We start from the raw sequence: 13,687 nt of genomic DNA on the forward strand, positions 1-13,687 counted from the left end.
GACTAACGTCACAAATAAATAAATACAAATGAATTCTATTAAGATGTTGCTAACATTTGAAAATAACTTTATTATATATTTAAAATACCTATTTAGAGAAATAAGATAAACATCATCAAAACACACGAGGCACTTGTGACTTTATTTAACATTTGCATTATTTTAATTTTTTTTTAAATGTTTCCTAAAAATAAATGTATTTCCCATCTGATATCCAATGGGGAGAAAAAAAATAAGAATAAGTTCAGCAGACGGTATATTAGAACTCGAGTTGATGATCAATCGCGTCAAAACATGTTGCTGTGCATTACAAGCTACACCACTGGCGCTATTTAGTTATGTTGTCTCTGTCGGTCAGACATCACTTGTCTGACAAAATTTGTGTAAATGGCTTATTCCATCAATGTGTGTTATTAACCATTGGTTAATCAGGCCCTGGATAGTGTACAATCTTTAATAGTTTTAACTTTTCACTAATATGGAAATCATTAATATTAGCATTTTTTAGACTCTTAAATTAAACATTAACATTTTAAAGTGTGGTTTTCAATTAGGACATTTCTTTTCATTATTATTATTATTTAAATGTTATTTGTTGACATTTATAATGTCTTGTCATCAAATCATCATTCATGACTTAATTTTTTTGTGTTAAATTAAACTCCTTTTTGCATCTTAACACTATGCTTATAATGAAACAATAACTGGGGACTACCTGCAGTAAGAAAAAACATGTACAAAACTTTGGTACCTTTGATGTTACTGATGTACCTCCACGTAAGCATGTCTTTATCCTTCCCCAACCTCACATGATGAGCAGCATCTTTCAAAGGATTTAATCCTCTGCTTTGACTCTTACCACCATTCATTCACTGTTAAAATATTATATAAGGTTAAACTTCACAGTTTATAATATCAATACAATACCACATATGCAAAGCAGTATTAATATATGTGACGTAGTGTAAAATTCTCTAAAGAAGACCAAAACAGAAAATAGTAATATAGTTATCAAATTTCATAATACAGTTATCACATTTCAAACCATTTAACAAAATATAAGTTAGTAGTGCACTATTTTGACAATTTGATCAAATAAAGTTATTTAACTTGGGTAAGTTAACCTCTTTTCATAATAAAAGTTCATTTATTCAAATGTACAGTTTAACTGAACACAAGTTTATCACAAAAAAACATTAGAAAAAATAAAACCACACATTTACATTACTAAATTCAAACATTTTGTTCAATCATGCTTAATAATTCAAGTTTAGTAAATTGTTTCTACGTCATATTTATGTTTAATATACCTTGTTACCATGTTATTTATACCATATTCGAATGGTCATTGCTTCTCACATAAAAGTATGTGTAGAAAAAAAATCACAGTTACATAGTGCATCTATCATAACGTTACATCTCATGGAATCAGACGGCGAATTGTTTACCGCGGAGGAGTGAGCTCTGCCCGGTTCTGGGTGAAATCGACACCGGCGCTTCCGAGCCAGATACAGGCCGAGCGCGTGCTATTATTAGCAAATACACATTTTGAAGAACTACGTCTGATGCTGCCATTACAAACACCTATTTCTAACGTTTATTTGTTCTCATCTTCTGTTCCCAGTCACTAATTATTATTGTCTAAAACAGTACGCGCCGGATATAAATATATAAATAAACTTGCTATTTTGAATAACAAGTGGAATAATACAGTACATATAATAATAAATAATGTACAAAGTATTAAAAACAAATGACTTATTTGTTTGATGTTTCACTGCTTGAAGCGCGACTGTCACGTCCACAGTCTTCATGAGGGACGTTTTCCCGCGATTGAATGTATGGCGCGAAATTGTGTAAGATTTGGCGCGAGTGTGTATAGAAATGCAGTACCAAGTTCCGCCTACAGAGGCGCTGTTCAAAGATCACACATACACATCATGGTTTACAAGACCATATTTGTAAAGGTCATAAAAAGCACACCAAGTGTAATAATAACCAAATAACAATGTAAACTTTTGAAACAAGTCTTATAATTATCATTTAGGTCATTGTAATGAATAATCATCATTTAAACCATTTTTAATATCCACTTAAATTTTTAGTTTATGAGACCACCAAAAATGGTCTCATAAACTAAATGGTCTCATAATGCTGGTGGGTAAACCTGAAAATTGGTTCCATAAACCACATATGCCAACACACACACACACACACACACAAATGAATTCATAAACACAATATTATGAAGTTTTGCTTTAATTTAGGAAAAGAGAAACTCTTCTGGGCTAAAATCTGATGGGTTTTTTTCAGCGTTCTTACTTCAGTCTTTAATGTCAGGTGATCCTTCAAATGTCAGAGTAAAGTGTTGAGTACACTATTAGTGCTCAGTCGTGTTTTTCATAGTTACCAGTGCCGATGGAGTTTTTTAAAGCGTCATATTCTGCTGGAAACGTTTCATTTGAATGGTAATGTCCCATAAGCGGAGGTCTTGTGAGTAACTTCACAAGTCGGTCAAAGTCTACACCGGTGACAAGCTCATCTACTCCCAGAACCTGCTACTCTCTACCTACACGCTGTCAGCTGATGTTTCAAAACCTCAACACTCGCATACAGAACAGCCTCAGCGTCTGCACCACTTATCGGCACTAGCTGCAAGTCTACACCCCCTCTGTCCAGAAGTGAGCACAGCCTCTTGGTACCATCCCAGCAAGCATTTTTTTGGGGTGTTTAAAGGTGCCAACTGACCATCAAAAGTAAAAATGACTCATTTTATCTCATCCCAACAGGGAAACCACCAACAATAAAGAATGAGTTACTATCTGGTGTCATGGCTTTGCAATTAAAACAAGTTTAGTTATAATGGAGGTCATTGGGGGCAAAAACAGCCACTTGAACAATATGAACAATACATAAGGGTTAAAAGTCTAATAGACGGCTTGGTTAAAACCAGGCTAAATCTAGGCTGTCAGTGAGTGTGCACCCCTAACCCCGCCTCTCACAGTGACCTCACTAGCTCCGCTGAGTGCTTTGTGTCTCAGATTGCATGCAAGTCTGCAGCCAGATACTGCTGGAAGCTAGTCATCAAATACACAGGAACGAATGACTACACGTGTCAATCTGTCTATTAAACTATCTAATCTGTCTAGTCAGTCTTTTATTATCTTTTATATGCAAAAATATTCATTCATAAAAACATATGTATATATGAACACTGGGTCAAATAGGGTCCGTGCATTTTAAATCTAATAACAAAAATAACCCAATGTTGGTTTTGTCCATATTTAAATGAACGTGTGTAAACGCACGCTTTGATCAAACCTTTTATTCCCCTTGATGATATTGTGCTTTTTTTTCCCCTCAATGCCCTCCAAAGTTTCAATGTTTGGCCGTGTCTGCCATATCTGTTTTGTTTAAAAAAAAAAAAGGAAAAAAAAGGAATGCATCGGTTCCTGCATGTAGAATTCAGAAATCTCATGGCATTGAAAGAAAACTGGCAGCAGTTGAGTGCCGAGGTCAAAGGTCAGATGAGCAGGCATCACACCTGATAAACACCTGGGGCAACTGTACAGTAAAAAAAAAAAAAACAACAAGATTAAGAAATATTGCTTTAATTTGAGAGAGACAAAAAAAACTCTTCCGTGTTAAAATTTGATGTTCCTCCAGCGTTCTTACGTCAGTCTTTAATGTCAGGTGATCCTTCAAATGTCAGTGTAAATTGTTGAGTGTACCATTAGTGCTCAGTCGTGTTTTTCATAGTTACCAGTGCCGATGGAGTTTTTTTTTTTAGAGCGTCATATTCTGCTGGAAAAGTTTCATTTTAATGGTAATATGCCATGAGCGGAGGTGTATGAGTAACTTCACAAGTTGACCATAGTCTAGAGCGATGACATGCTCATCTACTCCCAGAACCTGGCAGAACGAAATGTTGCAGCTCGTCCGGTCTTCAATGATGAGCCCAAAAGAGGCCACTTCACAGAGCCGGCCCAAGGCTTAAGAGAACTGAGAGGCAGGACAAGATGGCGGGCTGGACTTGGTTAACTTTAGATTTTACACAAATCTCATTGTTTTGTTTTTCACCTAAAATAGTAATTAAAACATCCAAGATGTGTTTTGCCTCATCAAAATGTGGAATTTGATCAGCAAACTACTCATTCTAAGACAACTATGCCTTGGGCTAAATGACTTGGCTTCAAGTACGATGCCACACGATTCAGAAATGAAGGTACAGACTGCACAAACAGATAAACGACATGATGCATCTCATTTCACCACAACTAAAGGCAGCGACAAAAAAAAAGTCAAGCTCTCACGATGATGACATTTCTCATGCAACCCTTTAGCAAGCCTACATAGTATTTATGCCTAAAAGTCACTGCATGGGTAAATAAGAAACAAGCAACACACACACACATATATATATATATATATCCATGGGCCACTGTAAAGTAATATGGTTCTGTCATAACGTTTTGAATGAAAATCTGCATTTGGATAAGACACCTTTAGTATAGTTTTGATTTTAAGGCATAATAAAGATCAAATGCAAGTACGAGTGGATTTACATTGAAAATTTCAAACGCATCAAGAAAACCATGTGCTAAGGAAATTTCAAACCATTTGGAACGCACAGAGACGAGCTTTTGTGCAAAAATGAACTTAAAGGTGCCTTTAAAAAAGTGTCAAAGTACTTTTGAAAACAAAAAAGCAAACCCCCAATAGGTGGCAGCAAGAGGCCGCTTTATTTGAGTAAAGCATTGAACGATTCATTCAGCCAAAGAAGCCAATAGGATGAACGGACAGTTGAATCAATCCCTGAATCATCGACTCACCCGAGTCTTCTTGGCGAAGGCCTGAATCGTTCGTGCAGGGAAACGTCGCTGTGTATTATTCAGAGATGGCCAACTGTTCTGCTGTTTATTTTATTATACTTATCGCAATGATTTTACTACTACTATCAATAAAATTAATATTAATAATGATAATATTGCCGGAAGTTGTACAGCGCATGCGTCACGTGTTCATCATCAGCATCCATGACAACCGTCCTGTGGGTGTTGTTTGAATCTCGCTGTGTCGATTGGCATCTGATCTCTGCGTCCTCCGTGACAATTTTTCCAGATTATCGATATTATTGATCGTTGGATACGTCGATTGATCGCCTGCTGTTCCCATCACTCAGGTTTGACCCTTTTTATTACGCTGTGCTTTGTGTTTGTGTTCAGTATGTCTTGTGTTCACTACAGGTTCCAGAGTCGACTCACCTACGACTCGCTCCAGTTTGAAGGCCTCAACATCAGCGCGGGGGAGCTGAAGCGGCAGATCATGAGGAGCAAGAGGCTGAAGTTCTGCCAGCTGAAGATCAGCAACGCCCAGACTGATGAAGGTGAGTTGAGGAAAAGACACTTCAACTGTTCTACGCTAACATTAGATGCGTTACATCAGACACTTCTGGAAGCTGTAAGGTGGTGCTGATGCTGACATGTAGGGATGTTTTGGCTGTTTTAAAAGGCTAATGGCTCTCAAAGTATACCGTGCTCCATAATTATGTGCTGATTCTGATTTTATTTTGCTGTCAGAATACACAGATGATGCTCTCATCCCTAAAAACACGTCGGTCATCATCAGACGGATCCCTGCGGCGGGACTGAAGTCCTCAAACAGAAGATTTGTTGGGTAAGTGCTGTGAAATGAGCACACGCGTCCTCTGTTAGATGTTATATGAAGACTCCTGGTCTGTCCCTGGTGTTTTAGTCACACAAGCTCCTTTGTTTTGCAGACATCAAGCTGGACGCTGGCGTGAACCTTCACCTAGAGCTGATCCTTCACTCCTCTCACTGGAGCAGTTGTTGAAGGTATTGAACAAATGAATAGCACAATAGCAAAACGCAATGTAAAGCACACAATATACGCACACGCACTCAGCTTCTTAGGGAGATTTGAGATTGTTTGAAGGGTTGAGGGTGAAAAAGATTCAAATGTGCAAATGCCTGTGAAACAGACTGAGAATCTGGCTGAGGCAAAGGCGTCAGAAGAGGACAAGCTGAAAGCGGTGATGTACCAGTCCAGCCTGTGCTACTACTCCAGCAGGTGAGCGTTCAGACACTGACAGGTTTGCTTTGTGAGAGATGTCTGAGCTGATTCTCATGGTTCTGATGTTCACTAGTGAGGCCATGAGGCTGCTTGGGATCCCGGGACACCACATTAGGCACTGCCCCACTAATGTGGTAACTGGGTTTTCCAAGCTCACGGTTGCTGTGAACTTGAGCTCTTGTCCTCATCAGTCAGATTGTTTGCTCAGAGTTTGACTGTCACTCCTCAATTCACAGGGCAGCCGCTCCGCGCCGCACAAGCGCATCCGGAAGAGCACAGGGATTCCCCGCAGCTTCCTGTTGGAGGTGGACGACCCAGACCGAAAGGGAGTCATGATAGACGGCAGCGGCCGATACGTCATTCCCATCATAGACGCGTGAGTAAACTGTACTTGGCATAGCCGCATGTTCTAGTGTTTGTCCAAATCTCACATGATGTCTGCTTGTGTGTGTTTGCGCTCGATCTGTTCAGTGAGGCCTATGCTGCTGAGAAGAGAAAGAGGCCGTCCTTCTCCTGCCAGACCGAGCCTTTGCCCTCCTCGTCCTCAGCAGGTGCGGCATCTTCGGTCCGGGACGCCGGAGGGAAACGGTCCCGCTCCCCATCTTCACCAGAGACGCGCGGCGACCAGAAGAGACCACGTCGCTGAGAGACCTTCATCCAAGAGACCTGGAGCCGACGTGTAAATATTGTACATAGTTTATTAATAAAAGATAATAAAGATTATAGCCGCATGAACTGTGTGGACTGGTTAACCTTCACTCCAGCAGTGCAACACACACATACACACACACACACACACACACACACACACACACACGAATGAATTCATAAACACAATATCATGAAGTTTTGCTTTAATTTAGGAAAAGAGAAACTCTTCTGGGCTAAAATCTGATGGGTTTTTTTCAGCGTTCTTACTTCAGTCTTTAATGTCAGGTGATCCTTCAAATGTCAGTGTAAAGTGTTGAGTACACTATTAGTGCTCAGTCGTGTTTTTCATAGTTACCAGTGCCGATGGAGTTTTTTGAAGCGTCATATTCTGCTGGAAACGTTTCATTTGAATGGTAATGTCCCATAAGCGGAGGTCTTGTGAGTAACTTCACAAGTCGGTCAAAGTCTACACCGGTGACAAGCTCATCTACTCCCAGAACCTGCTACTCTCTACCTACACGCTGTCAGCTGATGTTTCAAAACCTCAACACTCGCATACAGAACAGCCTCAGCGTCTGCACCACTTATCGGCACTAGCTGCAAGTCTACACCCCCTCTGTCCAGAAGTGAGCACAGCCTCTTGGTACCATCCCAGCAAGCATTTTTTGGGGTGTTTAAAGGTGCCAACTGACCATCAAAAGTAAAAATGACTCATTTTATCTCATCCCAACAGGGAAACCACCAACAATAAAGAATGAGTTACTATCTGGTGTCATGGCTTTGCAATTAAAACAAGTTTAGTTATAATGGAGGTCATTGGGGGCAAAAACAGCCACTTGAACAATATGAACAATACATAAGGGTTAAAAGTCTAATAGACGGCTTGGTTAAAACCAGGCTAAATCTAGGCTGTCAGTGAGTGTGCACCCCTAACCCCGCCTCTCACAGTGACCTCACTAGCTCCGCTGAGTGCTTTGTGTCTCAGATTGCATGCAAGTCTGCAGCCAGATACTGCTGGAAGCTAGTCATCAAATACACAGGAACGAATGACTACACGTGTCAATCTGTCTATTAAACTATCTAATCTGTCTAGTCAGTCTTTTATTATCTTTTATATGCAAAAATATTCATTCATAAAAACATATGTATATATGAACACTGGGTCAAATAGGGTCCGTGCATTTTAAATCTAATAACAAAAATAACCCAATGTTGGTTTTGTCCATATTTAAATGAACGTGTGTAAACGCACGCTTTGATCAAACCTTTTATTCCCCTTGATGATATTGTGCTTTTTTTTCCCCTCAATGCCCTCCAAAGTTTCAATGTTTGGCCGTGTCTGCCATATCTGTTTTGTTTAAAAAAAAAAAAGGAAAAAAAAGGAATGCATCGGTTCCTGCATGTAGAATTCAGAAATCTCATGGCATTGAAAGAAAACTGGCAGCAGTTGAGTGCCGAGGTCAAAGGTCAGATGAGCAGGCATCACACCTGATAAACACCTGGGGCAACTGTACAGTAAAAAAAAAAAAAAACAACAAGATTAAGAAATATTGCTTTAATTTGAGAGAGACAAAAAAAACTCTTCCGTGTTAAAATTTGATGTTCCTCCAGCGTTCTTACGTCAGTCTTTAATGTCAGGTGATCCTTCAAATGTCAGTGTAAATTGTTGAGTGTACCATTAGTGCTCAGTCGTGTTTTTCATAGTTACCAGTGCCGATGGAGTTTTTTTTTTTAGAGTGTCATATTCTGCTGGAAAAGTTTCATTTTAATGGTAATATGCCATGAGCGGAGGTGTATGAGTAACTTCACAAGTTGACCATAGTCTAGAGCGATGACATGCTCATCTACTCCCAGAACCTGGCAGAACGAAATGTTGCAGCTCGTCCGGTCTTCAATGATGAGCCCAAAAGAGGCCACTTCACAGAGCCGGCCCAAGGCTTAAGAGAACTGAGAGGCAGGACAAGATGGCGGGCTGGACTTGGTTAACTTTAGATTTTACACAAATCTCATTGTTTTGTTTTTCACCTAAAATAGTAATTAAAACATCCAAGATGTGTTTTGCCTCATCAAAATGTGGAATTTGATCAGCAAACTACTCATTCTAAGACAACTATGCCTTGGGCTAAATGACTTGGCTTCAAGTACGATGCCACACGATTCAGAAATGAAGGTACAGACTGCACAAACAGATAAACGACATGATGCATCTCATTTCACCACAACTAAAGGCAGCGACAAAAAAAAAGTCAAGCTCTCACGATGATGACATTTCTCATGCAACCCTTTAGCAAGCCTACATAGTATTTATGCCTAAAAGTCACTGCATGGGTAAATAAGAAACAAGCAACACACACACACACACACACACATATATATATATATATATATATATATATATATATCCATGGGCCACTGTAAAGTAATATGGTTCTGTCATAACGTTTTGAATGAAAATCTGCATTTGGATAAGACACCTTTAGTATAGTTTTGATTTTAAGGCATAATAAAGATCAAATGCAAGTACGAGTGGATTTACATTGAAAATTTCAAACGCATCAAGAAAACCATGTGCTAAGGAAATTTCAAACCATTTGGAACGCACAGAGACGAGCTTTTGTGCAAAAATGAACTTAAAGGTGCCTTTAAAAAAGTGTCAAAGTACTTTTGAAAACAAAAAAGCAAACCCCCAATAGGTGGCAGCAAGAGGCCGCTTTATTTGAGTAAAGCATTGAACGATTCATTCAGCCAAAGAAGCCAATAGGATGAACGGACAGTTGAATCAATCCCTGAATCATCGACTCACCCGAGTCTTCTTGGCGAAGGCCTGAATCGTTCGTGCAGGGAAACGTCGCTGTGTATTATTCAGAGATGGCCAACTGTTCTGCTGTTTATTTTATTATACTTATCGCAATGATTTTACTACTACTATCAATAAAATTAATATTAATAATGATAATATTGCCGGAAGTTGTACAGCGCATGCGTCACGTGTTCATCATCAGCATCCATGACAACCGTCCTGTGGGTGTTGTTTGAATCTCGCTGTGTCGATTGGCATCTGATCTCTGCGTCCTCCGTGACAATTTTTCCAGATTATCGATATTATTGATCGTTGGATACGTCGATTGATCGCCTGCTGTTCCCATCACTCAGGTTTGACCCTTTTTATTACGCTGTGCTTTGTGTTTGTGTTCAGTATGTCTTGTGTTCACTACAGGTTCCAGAGTCGACTCACCTACGACTCGCTCCAGTTTGAAGGCCTCAACATCAGCGCGGGGGAGCTGAAGCGGCAGATCATGAGGAGCAAGAGGCTGAAGTTCTGCCAGCTGAAGATCAGCAACGCCCAGACTGATGAAGGTGAGTTGAGGAAAAGACACTTCAACTGTTCTACGCTAACATTAGATGCGTTACATCAGACACTTCTGGAAGCTGTAAGGTGGTGCTGATGCTGACATGTAGGGATGTTTTGGCTGTTTTAAAAGGCTAATGGCTCTCAAAGTATACCGTGCTCCATAATTATGTGCTGATTCTGATTTTATTTTGCTGTCAGAATACACAGATGATGCTCTCATCCCTAAAAACACGTCGGTCATCATCAGACGGATCCCTGCGGCGGGACTGAAGTCCTCAAACAGAAGATTTGTTGGGTAAGTGCTGTGAAATGAGCACACGCGTCCTCTGTTAGATGTTATATGAAGACTCCTGGTCTGTCCCTGGTGTTTTAGTCACACAAGCTCCTTTGTTTTGCAGACATCAAGCTGGACGCTGGCGTGAACCTTCACCTAGAGCTGATCCTTCACTCCTCTCACTGGAGCAGTTGTTGAAGGTATTGAACAAATGAATAGCACAATAGCAAAACGCAATGTAAAGCACACAATATACGCACACGCACTCAGCTTCTTAGGGAGATTTGAGATTGTTTGAAGGGTTGAGGGTGAAAAAGATTCAAATGTGCAAATGCCTGTGAAACAGACTGAGAATCTGGCTGAGGCAAAGGCGTCAGAGGAGGACAAGCTGAAAGCGGTGATGTACCAGTCCAGCCTGTGCTACTACTCCAGCAGGTGAGCGTTCAGACACTGACAGGTTTGCTTTGTGAGAGATGTCTGAGCTGATTCTCATGGTTCTGATGTTCACTAGTGAGGCCATGAGGCTGCTTGGGATCCCGGGACACCACATTAGGCACTGCCCCACTAATGTGGTAACTGGGTTTTCCAAGCTCACGGTTGCTGTGAACTTGAGCTCTTGTCCTCATCAGTCAGATTGTTTGCTCAGAGTTTGACTGTCACTCCTCAATTCACAGGGCAGCCGCTCCGCGCCGCACAAGCGCATCCGGAAGAGCACAGGGATTCCCCGCAGCTTCCTGTTGGAGGTGGACGACCCAGACCGAAAGGGAGTCATGATAGACGGCAGCGGCCGATACGTCATTCCCATCATAGACGCGTGAGTAAACTGTACTTGGCATAGCCGCATGTTCTAGTGTTTGTCCAAATCTCACATGATGTCTGCTTGTGTGTGTTTGCGCTCGATCTGTTCAGTGAGGCCTATGCTGCTGAGAAGAGAAAGAGGCCGTCCTTCTCCTGCCAGACCGAGCCTTTGCCCTCCTCGTCCTCAGCAGGTGCGGCATCTTCGGTCCGGGACGCCGGAGGGAAACGGTCCCGCTCCCCATCTTCACCAGAGACGCGCGGCGACCAGAAGAGACCACGTCGCTGAGAGACCTTCATCCAAGAGACCTGGAGCCGACGTGTAAATATTGTACATAGTTTATTAATAAAAGATAATAAAGATTATAGCCGCATGAACTGTGTGGACTGGTTAACCTTCACTCCAGCAGTGCAACACACACATACACACACACACACACACACACACACACACGAATGAATTCATAAACACAATATCATGAAGTTTTGCTTTAATTTAGGAAAAGAGAAACTCTTCTGGGCTAAAATCTGATGGGTTTTTTTCAGCGTTCTTACTTCAGTCTTTAATGTCAGGTGATCCTTCAAATGTCAGTGTAAAGTGTTGAGTACACTATTAGTGCTCAGTCGTGTTTTTCATAGTTACCAGTGCCGATGGAGTTTTTTAAAGCGCCATATTCTGCTGGAAACGTTTCATTTGAATGGTGATGTCCCATAAGCGGAGGTCTTGTGAGTAACTTCACAAGTCGGTCAAAGTCTACACCGGTGACAAGCTCATCTACTCCCAGAACCTGCTACTCTCTACCTACACGTTGTCAGCTGATGTTTCAAAACCTCAACACTCGCGTACAGAACAGCCTCAGCGTCTGCACCTCTTATCGGCACTAGCTGCAAGTCTACACCCCCTCTGTCCAGAAGTGAGCACAGCCTCTTGGTACCATCCCAGCAAGCATTTTTTTGGGGTGTTTAAAGGTGCCAACTGACCATCAAAAGTAAAAATGACTCATTTTATCTCATCCCAACAGGGAAACCACCAACAATAAAGAATGAGTTACTATCTGGTGTCATGGCTTTGCAATTAAAACAAGTTTAGTTATAATGGAGGTCATTGGGGGCAAAAACAGCCACTTGAACAATATGAACAATACATAAGGGTTAAAAGTCTAATAGACGGCTTGGTTAAAACCAGGCTAAATCTAGGCTGTCAGTGAGTGTGCACCCCTAACCCCGCCTCTCACAGTGACCTCACTAGCTCCGCTGAGTGCTTTGTGTCTCAGATTGCATGCAAGTCTGCAGCCAGATACTGCTGGAAGCTAGTCATCAAATACACAGGAACGAATGACTACACGTGTCAATCTGTCTATTAAACTATCTAATCTGTCTAGTCAGTCTTTTATTATCTTTTATATGCAAAAATATTCATTCATAAAAACATATGTATATATGAACACTGGGTCAAATAGGGTCCGTGCATTTTAAATCTAATAACAAAAATAACCCAATGGGGGGGCGCTCGCGGACGCTGGAGAAGATGGCAGCCTAAACTGTAGCTCCGCTCCTTATTACTTAATAAATCGCTACCCTCCTCAATCTGAGTAAGAGAATTCCTTAATTAAAAAGCTTAACTTCCAAAGAACATGCCCGAGACCCAGGATTTTCCACTTTTCTCTTCTTCGCGTTCGCAGAAAAAGAAGAAACAAAATACGTCAGCAGAAACAACCTCGGCCTCGACCTCGGTAGAGCAAACGGACCCAGTTCTGAATGAAATACGATCACTAAGTACCCAATTGGGGAATATAGATGGACGTTTCGACACTATTGAAAGTCGTCTCGATGCTATATCGAATTCGGTATCTGTCGTTCACGAAACTTTATCTAATTTGTAACAAAGAGTGTCTTCAATTGACTCTCGTGTTACGGAAACCGAAAATAGGATCTCTACCACAGAAGACGCTCTGCAGACCCGCGAAAGGGAACTATCTACTTTGACGAAAACAGTGACTCGACTTCAAGCTAAAGCGGACGACTTAGAAAACCGAGGAAGACGTAAAAATCTGCGAGTCGTCGGTTTACCCGAGAAAGCGGAGGGCTCTACCCCGCTAGCTCAATTCCTGATGAAAATGATACCAAAATGGCTCGACCTTTCTTTTGATCCCAGGCTGGAGATTGAGAGAGCGCACCGATCGCTTGGACCTGTTCCAGGAGGCAGTGACCCACCACGAAGCGAGTTGTTTTGTCGTTTTTTGCTGTTCTTTAAGGTTACAAATTTGCCCATCATATACTGTTATTGTATTATTTTTATGAAGAAAACTACAGTCTACTTTTTATTTTCTTTTACACATTGTGGTAATGGAGAGTTCGACTAAATTTATAACATGGAATGTCAAAGGATTAGGACATGTGATTAAAAGGAAAAAAGTTTTAACTTTTTTAAAAAAGGAAAAAGTTAAAGTGGCTATGCTTCAGGAAACACACCTATCGGATAGTGAACATTTAAAATTGAAACGAGATTGGGTGGGTCAAGT

General features: G+C 41.0%; 2 protein-coding genes across 5 annotated transcripts; both read left to right on the forward strand.

Moving 5' to 3' along the window:
• The first annotated feature begins 5,026 nt into the window (after positions 1-5,026).
• Positions 5,027-8,252, forward strand: LOC101882874 (E3 ubiquitin-protein ligase RBBP6-like). Of its 3 annotated transcripts, XM_073909079.1 has the most exons (7): positions 5,027-5,386; positions 5,580-5,676; positions 5,780-5,855; positions 6,002-6,090; positions 6,167-6,227; positions 6,330-6,469; positions 6,565-8,252. In XM_073909079.1, the coding sequence occupies exons 1-7, from the start codon at positions 5,227-5,229 to the stop codon at positions 6,737-6,739; spliced, it is 798 nt and encodes a 265-aa protein (XP_073765180.1). In that variant the 5' UTR covers positions 5,027-5,226; the 3' UTR covers positions 6,740-8,252. The 3 variants fall into 3 exon arrangements, with proteins under 3 accessions (XP_073765180.1, NP_001373503.1, NP_001373502.1); NM_001386574.1 differs by lacking the exon at positions 6,167-6,227 and having other exon boundaries at positions 5,033-5,386; positions 6,565-6,824; NM_001386573.1 differs by lacking the exons at positions 6,002-6,090; positions 6,167-6,227 and having other exon boundaries at positions 5,033-5,386; positions 6,565-6,824.
• A 645-nt stretch (positions 8,253-8,897) lies between these two features.
• LOC141375674 (E3 ubiquitin-protein ligase RBBP6-like) lies at positions 8,898-11,539 on the forward strand. 2 transcript variants are annotated; one of them, XM_073910507.1, is made up of 7 exons: positions 8,898-10,101; positions 10,295-10,391; positions 10,495-10,570; positions 10,717-10,805; positions 10,882-10,942; positions 11,045-11,184; positions 11,280-11,539. In XM_073910507.1, exons 1-7 carry the CDS (start codon positions 9,942-9,944, stop codon positions 11,452-11,454), a joined length of 798 nt encoding a protein of 265 aa, XP_073766608.1. In that variant the 5' UTR covers positions 8,898-9,941; the 3' UTR covers positions 11,455-11,539. The 2 variants fall into 2 exon arrangements, with proteins under 2 accessions (XP_073766608.1, XP_073766609.1); XM_073910508.1 differs by lacking the exon at positions 10,882-10,942.
• Positions 11,540-13,687: the final 2,148 nt, after the last annotated feature.

The sequence above is a fragment of the Danio rerio genome, chromosome 8, assembly GCF_049306965.1.
Source record: "Danio rerio strain Tuebingen ecotype United States chromosome 8, GRCz12tu, whole genome shotgun sequence".
In the NCBI taxonomy this organism is placed as follows: domain Eukaryota; kingdom Metazoa; phylum Chordata; class Actinopteri; order Cypriniformes; family Danionidae; genus Danio; species Danio rerio.

Excerpts from the sequence above, each read along its gene's own strand:
- LOC141375674 (XM_073910507.1), top strand. The coding sequence starts at position 9,942 with ATGTCTTGTGTTCACTACAGGTTCCAGAGTCGACTCACCTACGACTCG. Across the intron at positions 10,102-10,294 it reads CAACGCCCAGACTGATGAAG|AATACACAGATGATGCTCTC; the intron begins GTGAGTTGAGGA and ends TTTTGCTGTCAG. Across the intron at positions 11,185-11,279 it reads GTCATTCCCATCATAGACGC|TGAGGCCTATGCTGCTGAGA; the intron begins GTGAGTAAACTG and ends CGATCTGTTCAG.
- LOC101882874 (XM_073909079.1), top strand. The coding sequence starts at position 5,227 with ATGTCTTGTGTTCACTACAGGTTCCAGAGTCGACTCACCTACGACTCG. Across the intron at positions 5,387-5,579 it reads CAACGCCCAGACTGATGAAG|AATACACAGATGATGCTCTC; the intron begins GTGAGTTGAGGA and ends TTTTGCTGTCAG. Across the intron at positions 5,677-5,779 it reads TCAAACAGAAGATTTGTTGG|ACATCAAGCTGGACGCTGGC; the intron begins GTAAGTGCTGTG and ends TTTGTTTTGCAG.